The sequence below is a fragment of the Anabrus simplex genome, chromosome 1, assembly GCF_040414725.1.
Source record: "Anabrus simplex isolate iqAnaSimp1 chromosome 1, ASM4041472v1, whole genome shotgun sequence".
NCBI classification, from domain to species: Eukaryota; Metazoa; Arthropoda; class Insecta; order Orthoptera; family Tettigoniidae; genus Anabrus; species Anabrus simplex.
This window is the reverse complement of record NC_090265.1, coordinates 18132238-18147063: the sequence shown is the minus strand read 5'-3', so window position 1 is coordinate 18147063 and position 14826 is coordinate 18132238. Positions and strand designations below refer to the sequence as shown.

Here is a 14826-nt window from a genome sequence, read left to right as displayed (position 1 = left end):
CCATTCGCCTCACATGACCCCACCACCGAAGCTGGTTTATGCGTACAGCTTCATCCATCGAGTTCATTCCTAAATTAGCCTTTATCTCCTCATTCCGAGTACCTTCCTACCATTGTTCCCATCTGTTTGTACCAGCCATCATTCTTTCATGTCTGTTACTTCTAACTTATGAATAAGATAACCCGAGTCCACCCAGCTTTCGCTCCCGTAAAGCAAAGTTGGTCTGAAAACAGACCGATGTAAAGATAGTTTTAAGCCTAATATATAATGATTAAATAAATAATTAGAACTTATAATTTACGGTACTGAATAGGTGGACCCTCCAATCTTTGTTAATAGACTATAATCTGTTACTATCTTCTGTATTTTGTACTTCAACACACTCCTACAGAGAAGAGAGAAAATCCTCAAGGAATAGCCACCTTTCGCCAAGTGTTACCATGAGGTTGCCATCAGTGGCCATCGTCTCAGATGGAGAGCGCACGTCCATCGCATGAGTGATACCGGGCTTCCCTGTCAACTCCTGCAGGGTGAACTCTGCTCCGGCATCGAGCCCCTTTAAGGCATTTCAAGGATCAGCTAAAGCATCCTACGAAAAGAGCTGGAATACGCTTGCTGAGAATCGTACACTTTGGTGCCACACTGTTTCTACATCAGTTACTGTGTTTGACACGGGAGCTCCATCAAGCTCAGCCCTGCTCTCCCGCAGCCATTCCGCGTGATTTGTGTGGACGTGAAAATGTAAACTGCTGATGATCATGTTTACTCATACGAGCTGCCACAATGGCCATGAGGTGCGGTGCAACAATTAGTTTAAAAATAAAACAATCATATACAATATTCTGCTTTCCCTAACTCCCTATCAAGGGACTAAGGGACAGACAGATAGCAACAACATAATATTCTGGTTAACTATAAATGAAATATGTAATAATAATCTTATATGTTTTATGTTCCACTAACTACTTTTAAGGTAGTCCTGCAGGAGTTCTTTTATGTGCCAGCAAATCTACCGACACAAGACTGACGTATTTGAGCACCTTCAAATACCACCAGACTGAGCCAGGATCAAACCTGTCAAGTTGGGGTCAGAAGGTCACTGAGCCACTCAGCCCAGGAATGAAATATGGCAGCTTTACTTTATTTTTTAGTGAAACCATGCGGGCTATGGTGAACAATAACACACCTCTTGCACTATCCATGGATTTATGTTAAAGCGTTTCAAAAAACTGACTGATAGTATTGGAACTGTTCTGCAATCACCAAACAACAGTCCTATCAGTTCCCATCTTTTCACTTTGTATTTCTTCTTCACATATTTGAAACAAAGCTCATAGTATATTTTCTTTTCATCAACTTCTTTCTCTTGCAAGCTGTCTCTTTCAAAACTGTTCCGCTTTCTATCGATAGCTATTACATCAACACATTTAGTAGAAACTTCAGACGATAAAGAGGCTACTTCTTCATAAATTTCAACATTTCTTTGCATGGAGCAATAATACTCCTGACCCTGTGATACCTGTTGTTCCTCAGAGGTTCTCCATTATGACAGAAGCCAAGAATGTGAGAGAGGGTTTCATTCTTGTTGCAATGATAGCAACGGACTTCTTGATTCCTAGCAGGGATAGTGCAGACTAGGATGGCATACAGTTCATCATTACAGTAGTCCTCCATTATGATGAGGAAAGACCTTTCTTTGTGGTAATCCAGGAATTTGATGTAATACTCATCTTCCACTGTCTGACAAGTTTTCCATCATTCCAACTGTTGTGCTCGTACTATCTTCCTAAGTCTTTCCATGTTAGGTGGTTATTCTTGTAGTATGCCGAGGTTTATTAAAACTTGCTTGAATTTCTTTTTGGATGTTTCTTGTTTGGCTTAGAATTGAATGATCACTCTTTCAACGTCAATACGAATCCCACATGAAATTTATCACATGCAATTAGAATTGGATCACGAGTGGAGCTAAGCCAATAATAGATGTTGATGTGATGCAGAAGGGCCTCCCATGATGCTTTCATAATTCCTAAACCACAAACTTTTCTAGCGGGTTAGGGCATAGTCCGGGCTATCTGTTGGGAGACCTGTTATTTCCTTGACAGCATTTATAATCAATTTCCCAAAATCAGATAGAAATCCACATTTAAGTTTCAAAAGAGGGACACACTGCAAGGGATGGGCCAAGCTAGGACAAATATACTGATTTAAATAACAGTAGTATCATCTAGGAAGAATACATCAAAGTTAAACCTAACTGATTTCATTTGTCGGTCCAAAGAGTGCAAATAAATACAATTTGAATAACTACCGTAGTACATATACTCAGATATTCATGGTCAAAAACTGAGAGCACCCCATCTCATGGTACAGATCGCACAGAGATTGAGTGGAGCTCTAGAGTATAAAAAAGGGGAGTGGGCGAGCTCAGCCTCAGTCCACTACTGACCTTTGGAGATAGCGCACCCTTGAGAACACTGAATGCAGTCTTGAATGAAATGTCAGGTGGACCACAGTTTACAAGCCCGGAGAACTTGCAGATAAAACTATAGGAAGTGCTGTATTATGTTACAGACAGGACAAGGTTAAAGAAAGAGAAAAATGTTCCCTGCCAAAGAAAAAATACCCTTTCTACCATTTATTTCCAAGGCATATTGATCAATGCTGCTTGCCTCACACTATCCCACAGAGAGGTCAACAAATCACAACACTGTTCATATTATTACCTCAAGATTTTCATCTCTGATTTTAATAGTTACTTTTCCTTCTCTCTTGTTACCACCATTGTCTTCCTTTACAGTCCCTACCGAGTGTCATTCTCTGTTGTTCAACATTCCTCTCAGCCTTCCTTCATTCATTGCTGTACCTGTTGGAGTCCCTGCCATCCAAATCAGTCAATCACTATGGATCTGCATTTAGGGCAGTCACCCAGGTGGCTGATTCCCTACCTGTTGTTTTCCTACCCTTGTATTAATGATTGCAAATAAATTGGAAATTTATTGAACATCACCGTTGGTAAGTTTTTCCAATCCCTAACTCCCCTTCCTATAAATGAATATTTGCCCCAATTTGTCCTCTTGAATTCCAACTTTATCTTCATATTGTGATCTTTAATACTTTTAAACTTTCTTTTTACAAGATACTTTATGCCGCACCGACAAAGATAGGTCTTACGGGGATGATGGAATAGGAAAGGGCTAGGAGTGGGAAGGAGCCATGGCCTTAATTAAGGTATAGCCCCAGCATGTGCCTGGTATGAAAATGGGAAACCGCCAAAAATCAACATCAGGGCTGCCGACAGTGGGGTTCGAACCCACGATCTCCTGAATATTGGATACTGGTCGCACTTAAATGACTGCAGCTATCGAGCTTGGTCCTACTTTTAAAAACCCCACTCAAACTTATTCATCTACTAATGTCATACCACACCATCTCTCCACTGACAGCTCGGAACATACCATGCGAGTGTACTGATTGGGTGGACCATTAAACCAAACACTAGTTCTTAATTTAAACTGTATCAATACGGATCTATATGGTGAATTTCGTAAATTGTAACATACCACTTAGACAAGCAGCTCGTCTCCTTTTTTCAAAGACTTCCCAACCCAAGCTTTGTAACATTTTTGTAACACAACTCTTTTGTCGAAATCACCCGAAACAAATCAAGCTGCTTTTCTTTGGATTTTTCCAGTTCTTGAACTAAGTAATCCTGGTGAGGTCCCACACACTGGAACCCTACTGTAGTTGGGGTCTTACCAGAGACTTATACGCCCTCTCCTTTACATCCTTACTACAACCCTTAAATACTCTCATAACCATGTCCAGGGATCTGTATACTTTATTTACAATCATATTTATGTGATTACCCCATTGAAGATCTTTACTTATATTAACAACTAGGAAGTTACAGTGATCCCCATAAGGAAGTTTCACCCCATCAACGCAGTAATTAAAACTGAGAGGACTTTTCCTATTTGTGAAACTCACAACCTATTTGGTAACAAAGTAGACTGAACATAGTTGAGAACTTGACTTCCTAGAGGGAGCTCTTCCATAAAATAAATGCACTTAACAGCAACACCAAGTTATCCTTTATATTTCTGCGACAGTACCCTTGTGTATTCAGTTCCCTGAAAACAATTACGTAACTTCCAGTGTGAGTAAGCTAGTTAGAAAAGCTGCAACATTCCGTCTTCAAAGACATCATTTGCAGGGAAATAATGCTCATCAGTTAGGTTCTTCAGTAGCACTGTAGTGGTGGAAGTTTTCAGTACCTCCTAAAACCATTTGCAACAGTAACAACAACTGAAACAACAACTCGCAAGACTATGACTAGTGAAGGCAACAATGCATGTTAAATACCACGAGATAATGTTCAAACAGTAAGCAGATAAAATAGCCCCTGGAATGCAGTGTTAACAACCTGAAAAGTACCCTTGCTCTCTGAAATAATCACTCCATCCAATATTCTCCCCCTTAACAGTCATAAGAGATTCAATTACACCGAGCAATTTGGTCATGCGGTTAGGGGCGCACAGCTGTGTGCTTGCATCCAGGAGATAGCGGGTTCAAACCCCATTGTCCACAGCCCTGAAGATGGTTTTCTGTGGTTTCCCATTTTCACACCAGGCAAATGTTGGGGCTGTACCTTTATTAAGGCCATGACTGCTTCCTTCCCACGCCTAGCCTTTTCCTGTCCCATCATCGCCATTAAGACCTATCTGTGTCGGTGTGACATAATGGCTGATTTACAGGTAGACAGTGTTTAATACTGTAGTAAGTTACTCCTTAACTCACATAAGCCAGTTTAAACGTAAGACAGCGTTTAGTACAGTGGCAAACTGCAATTTGTCACTTAAGTCAGTTCATTCAGTCATTCTTGCGTCGACAACTAGATCAGAGATAAAATGAACAGCCATCAACAGCGAGTGAAACTTTCTAGTGACGTTATTCAATGTGTGTTAGATGACATTTTAGAAGAAACTGAGGATTAGGCTGAGTAGCTCAGATGGTAGAACGCTGGTCTTCTGAGCCCAACTTGGCACGTTCAATTCTACCGCAGTCTGCTGGTATTTGAAGGTGCTCAAATACGTCAACCTCATGTCGGTAGATTTGCTGGCATGTTAAAGAAATCCTGCGAGACAAAATTCCGGCACACCTTGGCTTGTAACACCTTGGTGTCTCCGAAAACCATAAAAGCAGTTGGTGGGACGTAAAGCAAATAACATTATTTATTTGTTAACCTTGCGAATGACAGAAGTAACACTTAATGAGTTACTGCATACAGCTGAACCTTTGATACAAAAGAGAGATACTATCACGTGTAGTGCATTTTAGTATTCCAAAGCTACTCATGATGAACGTATTCACTAATGAATTTTAGAGTATCTTCTGCACATGTAGCCATTGTTCTCAGCAATTAGAACAAACAATTGAAAGAAAAACTAACTCATAGGGATGGTCAACTCCATAACTTCACCCACAACTTATGAACTTGACTAAATTGCACCTGTTCACACGTAGTAAGTAGCAAGTACAGTGCTTCCCCCACTACGCTGATGAGTGCGCGCGTAGCTTGTGGCAGGTCTATTTGAAAGGAAAAATAGACGGGATTCTATTTCACTTGACTAAACTGTTACTTAATCGTTTACTTACCACTGAAGTTGTAGTTCACATGCTGCAAGTCATGTAAAATGAAGTTTGCAACTAAATTACTGTCTGCGTGTAAACAGGCCTTAAAGCAATTTGTAAAAAAAAAAAAAAAAAAAATGTTACTGAGTGACTGACATTGCCAATTACCACAGCATGTTCTTAAACAACAATATAGTATTAGTCTATCCCTGTGTACACCCCTCTCCGGTCCCCGACTACTCCAGCGTTACATCTGTCATAGGATGGTGCAATGCCTCACGCTCAGAAGAAGTCCATACCTCTCTGCCTGAAGTTTTGTAGTTTGATCGATGAGTTGATACGTCTGTGTTTTTGTGGTATGTAATCGATTGGTCATCTCCTTCACAGACTCGTTCATGGCCATCACATCGCTGTACACAGAATCCAAAGTCATCTTCACTCCTCGAAATGACCACAAGAAATCCTGAAACAACACATGAATATAACAGTATGTACAATCACTCAAAAAATTACATAGGTCGAGTCATAAGTCATGGCAACTATTTTTTTTTCCTCACGAACAGGACATAACACGGAAAATCTAAGATATGCATTTGGAAACGTACGGTATGTACTTGCGTATGATGCCACCAGATTGTGTATGTAAACAACAGTGTGGGTCTAAGCATGCCCCCAAGTTCAGTGTGTGAGTGAGTGTGTCACAAAATGGAAGTCAACAAGCAGGAGCAACGATCGTATATTAAAATAGCAGTTCTCCGCGGCAGAAATGCAAGCCAATGCCATGCAGAGTTGCGGGAAGCATTAGGTGTGCATGTCATGCCCTACAGAACAGTGGCGAGGTGGATGGAGGTGTTCTTGTGTGTCATCCAGTGCGTGAGGGGCACACTGTCAATGCAGTTTATTACAATTCCTTTTTGTTGTACCATTTGCACTGTGTAGTGCGAACCAAACTTCCAGATCTTTTGGACAACGCCATAATCCTACACAATAACGCAACAGCTTACACAGCAGCCATCGTTCAGCGTCGCTTACAACGGTGGGGATGGAAGGTTCTTCCACACCCGCCTTATTCGCCTGATCTGAGCCCATGTGACTATGATCTAATCGCCAAAGTCAAGAAGCCATTACGTGGACAACGGTTTTGCTAACAAAGAGGACATCGTAACAGCATTTCGGAAAGAGGTGTCACACATTAGCGATACACATGCAGCAAATGGTATTAAGCATCTGCCCCACCGCTGGTAATGCGCAGTGGAAACCTTGGGTGATTATTTCGAAGGTCTGTAACCAGTGAAGACCTGTCCTTTTTACGTAGTCTTGTGTATTTGCGGTCTTTACCATATAAAACAATGTTTACCAATGACCTGTGTCCTACGAGAACCTCCTGAAGTCAGAATTTGTCTTCAGGCACTATGCATAAGTACATACATGCCCTACATTTTCAAATGCATATCTTAGATTTTCTGTGTTGTCTCCTGTTCGCAAGAAAAAAATAGTTGCCATCCATGACTTATGACTCGACACTCATATCAGCACGTGGTATTCCTCACAGACACACTTTTCTCAGAAACAACTGGACCTATTGTTGTGGGTTTATATGAAAACTGTGAAAAAATATTAAATGCAAGGAACATATAATACCATACCCTCATACTTTTTTTTTTTGAGTGACTGTTCGTCAGGTACAGCACAATAATTTATGGTCATGTTCTTAGCTACATGTGGGAGGGTGTCTAAGTATATAGGTTGATTTCTTACTAGTAGCAACTATTTATTTTCTAGATACATACCAGGCGTGGCACATTCTGTATGTTCAGAGGTTCTGTGAACCTTACTAGAACAGATAAGTCTTAGTAAAATGGCTCGCAAGGGCTTATTTTTATATATATATATATTTATTTTTTTTTTGCTAGTGGCTTTACATCGCACCGACACAGATAGGTCTTATGGCGACGATGGCATAGGAAAGGTCTAGGAGATGGAAGGAAGCAGCCGTGGCCTTAATTAAGGTACAGCTCCAGCATTTGCCTGGTGTGAAAATGGGAAACCACGGAAAACCATCTTCGGGACTGCCGACAGTGGGATTCGAACCCACTATCTCCCAGATGCAAGCTTACAGCCGCGCGCCTCTAACCGCACGGCCAACTCGTCCAGTAAAACACCATCTTCAGGGCTGCCGACAGTGGGATTCGAACCCACTATTTTCCGGATGCAAGCTCACAGCCGCGCGCCCCTAACTGCACAGCTAACTCGCCCGGTATTCATTTATTTAGCTCTGTATTTTGCACACTCAGCAATAACACTCGGTTGCGCTCCAGAACCAGCGAAGGGGTTCAATTTCTGGAGCGACGGCGAGGGGCTACGGGACGTAAGGAGGGTGCGCAAGGTGCAGGACTATGAGAAGCAAAGAGGGGAGGCCGAGAACATAGCCCAGGTATCGCTGCAGTGTAGGCCAGTGACAAACACGAGCTACATCGGGTGGCCCTGAAATCAGCCAACACACTGCCTCAAAGGCGGTGATGATTATTGTTTTAAGAGGAAATACAACTGGGCAACCATCCTCTATATATCACTAACCAGGGAGAAAAGTAGAAGAGAAACAACACTTCAAAAATCAAGGTATCGGCCGAAGAAGGACAAGGGCCACAAAGAGTGTGAAAATGAAAGACTCCCTAGGCCTCGAATGCTCTAATACCGTTGGGGTCAGAAAAGAACAAGAGTTGACCAAGAGAGGTCAGACAGGATAGATGAAAGTGAGGAGCCTGTTACAAGTAAGTGGAAGCAATGCCAGGACTCAGCTAAGGGCCATGTGGTTCCCAACCCACACTCACAAGTCAAGAGCCCTTTGGGCCCCTTTCAGTTGCCTCTTATGACGGGCAGGGAATATTCTACCGCCCCCACCCACAGGGGTGTACTGCGCATGGTTAAAATCTGCCATAACTTATGTGGTAAGTTTTGGAGGGATTTTAATTTCACAGTTTTATGGTTTTGATGTGATTAACTGCAATGAACTAGAGAATATGATTCATATAGCATCAATAGTTGTACATAGTTTAGGTTTATGTAATTAATGTAAATTTTTAATCATTATTATTACGGTATTATTAATTTTACTGGCCCTATTGGACCATTTGAGTCATTCCACATTTCACTTTCTCTTTGAAAGTTGTACTGTTTGGTTCTTGTGATCTGCCTAGTACTTTTTCATTTGTTCCGATTGTAATTTCCCCCAATTCGTCTGAAATCACTCTAGCCCTCCTATGTGCTGAAAATTTGTGAGTCTTTTCTGCATCTGCTTTCTTGAGTTCAACTGCTTTGTGATCTTGCTGAATTTCATGCATCCATTGCACTCCTGTCTTCTTTCCAGCATTTCTCATCACTAAAAGCCAATTTCCTAGCAGTCGCAAGATGTGAAAAAATACGGTATTCTTTTCTTCATCATTGTGCTGGTGATTGGGTGATTGGAGAGACAGTTTCATGAGGAAGGATTCTACAGAATCCTTCGACCTGGTATTTTTTATTTATGCAAGTTCTTTCAGTTTTGAGGAGCTGATAAGATCTTTTGTTTTTCATTTGGAACAGGCTTTCACTTTCACAAACAAAAGTGGCTTCCAAAAGAGCTGCAGTTTTGTAATGTTGGATCTTGGTGCCTATTGAGAGGCATTTCATATTATATGCTGACCAGATTAAGTTAGAAATTGGGCTTTCTTCATTATCTATGTTTCTTTCTAGTTAAGCTGTACTGTATATGATGGAGGGCAATGCATTCTACCAAAGCTATCCTAACCCCATGGAACTACAGCCCTGAACGACCTTGGCCTACCAAGCGACCGCTGCTCAGCCCGAAGACTTGCAGATTACGAGGTGTCGTACAGTCAGCACGACGAATCCTCTCGGCCGTTATTCCTGCCTTTCTAGACCGGGGCATTCTAAAGTGTAAGAAAACTTGTTTGGATCAAAGAAGTACCAAGAAAAAGTAAATAGATAATGTACAAAATGCACAGTGTACCCATATTGACTTATGCTGCCAAGATTTGGACTCTGACTAGTAGGCAAGAGAGTAGAATTCAAGCCAGTGAGATGAAATTACTAAGAGGTATGATAGGAAAGACAGAGTGAGAAATGAGGACGTTAGGAAGGAAGTTGGGATATGAAAGCTAAATGAGGGAATTGAAAAGAATAAACTAAGGTGGTTTGGACATATAAAGAGGATGGAGGAGAACAAAATTCCAAGACAGATGCTGGAGGCAAAGTGCGAGGGCAAGAGAACAAGATGAAGACCTACAATAAGGTGGATTGAATCAATGAAGAGCAGCATAAGAAGATGAAATTTAGCATGGGACAAAATCGTGGAAGGAAAGAGGAAGATGGAGAACTGCCATAAATACCCCAACCCAGCAGGGGCTGGATAAGGGGAAACGATGATGATGATGATGATTTCTCCAAGATATTCCAATTGTAGAACTATGTTAATTTTTTTTATCATTTATGAAGACTTTATTTATGCTCAGGGATTTCATGGGCATGATTTCAGTTTTCTCAAAGGATATTTGTAGTTCTATTTTTTAGGGCAATTTTTTGGAGACTGGTGATCTGGGCACGAACTTCTTCCAAGTCAAGGTCTAAGATAGCTAAATCGTCCACAAATCCCAGGCAGTTTCTTCCTATTGACGGTTTTGCTCCAATGTTGATATGATGTGGAAGGACCGTTTTTTCAAAACTTGCTTTCTGCAAAAAAACTGAAATTTACTTTCTTATTGATATACATGTATATTAAAGCTCTCTATATGCTGGTGTAATCTGTCTTTGCAGATCTTGGTTTTTTCTGCTATAATAATCTGTAAAAGTTTGAGAGTTTTTCCAAAACTTGCTTTCTACAACTCAAGAGTTACAGCAAAACTTGCTTTCTGCGGGAATAATTTTTATTTTGAAGTCACTGAAACTGTTACTCATTATAACTGCATGGATTTTGTTTAAAATTAATACGACAATGGGACTATTGAGTATGCAACAATCTTGATTGTCGATTGTTACTTCCCGCCTGCTTATATTCATTATTGATAGTTAGTCTTGTCAGGTCAGTGAAAGAGGATGTGTGATTTTTGTGCTATAGAAGTTGTGCTGACAAGAATTTTAACATGGCTGAGGAATATTCAATTCCTGTGTCAACAGTTGAACGAGGTAGGAAAAGAAGGAGAGGAAGTGTTTCAAGAAGGAAGAAAAGTATGAAATATTCAGAGGAAAGCACAGGAGAACTTCCAGTTCCGGACGATGCCAAATCCTTCTATGAGGATGTGATGAAGAGCACTGAAATAAGTAACAAAAACAATGTTTCAGTTTTTCTTGAAGACTCCGATATTGGAGAGGTGGAATGAAAAGTGGACAAAGTGTTGGTGTTGATAAAAAAGAAATAATCTTACTTTCCTTCTATTTTTGTATCTTTTGTATCTTTTACATTTGTAATGCGTGTACATGTCAAAGGCAATGTTTACGTTATTTTGAAGACTCTGATGTAGAAGAATTTTGAGTGAAGGGTGAATAGAATGTTTGTGTAAATAAATTTCGTAGAACAAGTGTAACATTTTTCTTTTTCTGTATTAATTCGTATTCGTAAAGAGCGAAGATGTCAGAATTAGCAGGAATGGTGTACTATAATATTACATTGTAAATAAATTTGTTTAATTGATGGAAAAACCAAGAGAACTCCTGTTTTACTTACAATTTCTTAATTAATATTTGATGTAGAAAGCAAGTTTTGATAAAGCTATTGAATTTTGGACCCTCATAGAGTGTACAATTCTCAAACTTGACCAATTCCGATGATCACCTTTTAATAAGCCCTAACGGTAAAATTAATCATATAAAAACCAAGTCTGTAATTTTAAAGCCCTTCTTCGAAAATAGTTTTTTGTCCCTCCTGAAAAATTTCATTTTTTCACAAAGCAAGTTTTGCAAAAACGGTCCTGAATTAGTAGTAATAGACAGTGAGGAACTGAGCATAGGAAAAGGAAGGGCAAAGTTGACTTGGAGAAGATATACTGATTCTGCCTTACAGAAAGGAAATGTAGTGCGAACTGAAAGATCTGACTGAGACAGTCCCAAGTAAATTTGGGAATATCTAACTGAAAGGTGCAGATACAGCCAGGAAAGAAGAAGAAAGCGTGGAATATTAAGAGCAACAGCCCTTTGGCTTAATACTGGGTGAAATAAGTCAAACAGTTGTCTTGCTTGTCACAGCACATACTTGGATTGTGTCTAACAATTTTAAGCCTGGAAGTTATAATTACCAACACATTAATGTAACCAAGGCTTGAAAACTGTGCTTTACACTATTTTGAACACGTTGGTGTATTACTTTAATCCTACATACAGCTAGGTGACAGTACATTTACCTCATTCATTGCTAAGCTCCGCTTCTCTATTTTACTTCTGAGTCTTCTTCGATTTTCCAAAGTATTTTCCTTGAAAAATGTTGACAACTGCTTCAAAGCATCCAGAGTATCCTTATCATTTTCAATTCTAGTGTCCAGAATTTTGTTCAGTCTTCTACTTATGGTAGCCTCTGTTGGAGACTTATCTGATGTTTCGTTAGAACTTTTCGACATGTTTGAGGTTATTTTATACAATTTACGAACTATATGCAGAAACGTTACGTACTATATCAAACGGCAGATCTGAATCAACTATCTTAAACTAAAATAAATCTATCATTATGATAACTGATTGAGTACCACAACAAGACAAGGCCCTACAAACAACACGAACACGTAAACAAGTTATCAGCTGAATACCGTCAATCTACATATGAAAACACTAAATTCCCAGAGTTTAACATACAGTTTCACAGGATTTAGACACTACAAGAGCTGGTAGTTTTAACATGTACTCATTCAAATAATATATTTTATACTATTAGTTCACATTACACTTGCTAAAAGAATGTTAACAGTCTTGTATAGTCGTCTGATATTTTCAATTTTTCGTAATCAGAGTTTGGACATACTGCTGTTGCTATGGCAACGACCATTATACCAAATCATCGCTAGAGCTGAGAACGGTAGGAGCGGGCGTTCTTCAAATCAAATCAAAATCCCTTTATTTGCAATTGAGGTGTCTACCTCGGTGGCAAATGGTACACTAAAATACATTATTGTCAAACACTAAATTTTAAATTAACAAGAGAAGAAATTTTTTTCCGGTAGTCCACCGATTGAATTCACAGGCGGAAAATTCAAATGCTTTAATGTGGGCAATGTTGTAACGATGATTTTGGGTGGAATTACAATTTAGGTTTCAGTGCTAATTCCACAGATGGATGTGTCATACGTTTGTCATTCAAATGCTGCAGTCGTTTCAAGATTGCCGCATTATTTGTTACACTATGAATAACAGATTTGGATCTGCTGAACTGAAATTCAGTTTGCAACAGGTGCAGGTGGACAGAATAATGTAGATTTAATATTGCCATATATTATACCCTTTCATATGCATTTACAGTAATATTAATGGTAAAACTGTTTAAGTAATAATTATATTCCATTGCATGTAGACATGTATCATATACGATGCTCTTGCATAAATTATACTCGTACCGGTAGCTAATTTATTACTGAAGAGTAAGAACTGATTGGAATTTTTTTTTATATATGCTGTATCGGGATGAGTAGTTCTGACGGTAGAGCGCTGGCTTTCTGAGCTTAAGTTCGCGGTTTCAAATCCGACTTTGCTCGGCGGTACTTGAACGAGCTCAAATAAGACAGCCTCATGTCGGCAGGTTTACCGGCACATTAAAGAACTCCTGTGGGACAAAATGTCGGCACCTCGACATCGCAGAAAACCACAGAAGTTGTTAGTGAGACGTACAATAATAATTGTACCGGGAGGTACACCTCAACGCCGCGCATTCAAATTCAGCGCCTAAATGAACTCTATGGGTAAAACAGTGAAACTGAAACTACACCAACTTAGAACTTTATTCAGAAGATGCCACCACAGAAATGTGATGTAATTTTGTTATTGTGCAATTGCCTAAACTGAGTGAATTTCCCCTTGTTTTGTTTGCCATTCATCAAGAAGGTTGGACACTCTTCCATAGATGACACTGCTAAAAACTATGATCATGCACCCTGATGCAAGGTGTAAAAAGTTACAATTTAAAGAAGTTTGGTATTTCTAGGTTTGTGTAACTGAATGATGTTCATTTATTTTTGAGTTGGCAATATTTCCTTTCCGCCACTTTTGAATCTAGCCAATGAAAAATTTCTGTAATTAATTTTCAACCTATCCCAAGCTTCTTGTCCTATTCTGAGTGTAACTTTGAAATTGACCATTTAAAATGAGAGGGTGTGGCTGGTTTAATCTTGAATGATCTCGAACCTTCCCTGAGGGTTTATAAACTGCGGCTTTCCACGTTTCTTGGCCAATTCATCGTCATCTTACTGAGTGTGTGTGTGTGTGTGTGTGTGCCAAAGCAGGAGGCGGGCGGCCTCTTCCATCGGCAGCTAGGACACCTACAAGGTAATGGCCAAATAACTTTATCCTTCCTTGCTACCTCCGCAGTTTAACCCGAGGGAAAAGTCCGAATCTTTAACTGTGTAACCAACTTTTCTAAAATGTAAAACTTCTTTCGGCTAATGTAAAAACTTCATTGCATTTTTAACTGTAAATCGGGGAGAGTGAATTACCCTCTCGAGCTCCCCTTCATCTTGGTTTGAGGTGACTACGTTTTGTAACTGTTTTTCCTCCGGTAATGTGTTCAAGTAATTTATATACGAGTCACCTCAGTAGTTTGGGAATAGCCCCTGTTTCATCGGCGTAGAGCCCTTTAGGTTTTTTAAGTGTTCATTATCTTGGAGCGCAGTACGCCTCCATTCAGTTTGTGTTTCGGGCCATTTACTTAGCCTGTTCTTTTCCGCAAAGGCCCTAGAGGTTGGGTACGAGATACCCCTGTTTCAAATTTGTAAATAGTGCCTTGTAAGGCCTGTGATTAGTAGATTTTCATGTAATGTTGCCTTGAGTAGGCTTGGAAAACTGAAAGCACGTCTGCTCTTTACAAGTATTGGAAAAGTGCCTCTAGGAGGCTTGATATTGTAAATTAGGGAGCAAGTGCCCCAGCTATTAGGGGATTTCAGCCCTTTTGTAAATTTATGCCCCTTTGTAAAGTTTGATCTGGAAGCTCAAAAATTGTAAAACTAG

The 14826-nt window shown here is 39.9% G+C and overlaps 1 protein-coding gene across 1 annotated transcript in view; it reads right to left on the bottom strand.

Moving 5' to 3' along the window:
• Nucleotides 1-12418, bottom strand: part of Cog6 (conserved oligomeric Golgi complex subunit 6) — a 71969-nt gene extending 59551 nt beyond the window's left edge. Inside the window, exons 1-2 of the mRNA XM_068229856.1 lie at nucleotides 12024-12418; nucleotides 5931-6094 (exon numbers count right to left, since the gene is read on the bottom strand). Coding sequence (XP_068085957.1) covers nucleotides 5931-6094; nucleotides 12024-12236 — 377 coding nt within the window. The 5' untranslated portion in view covers nucleotides 12237-12418. The remainder of the gene's footprint in view (nucleotides 1-5930; nucleotides 6095-12023) is intronic.
• Nucleotides 12419-14826: the final 2408 nt, after the last annotated feature.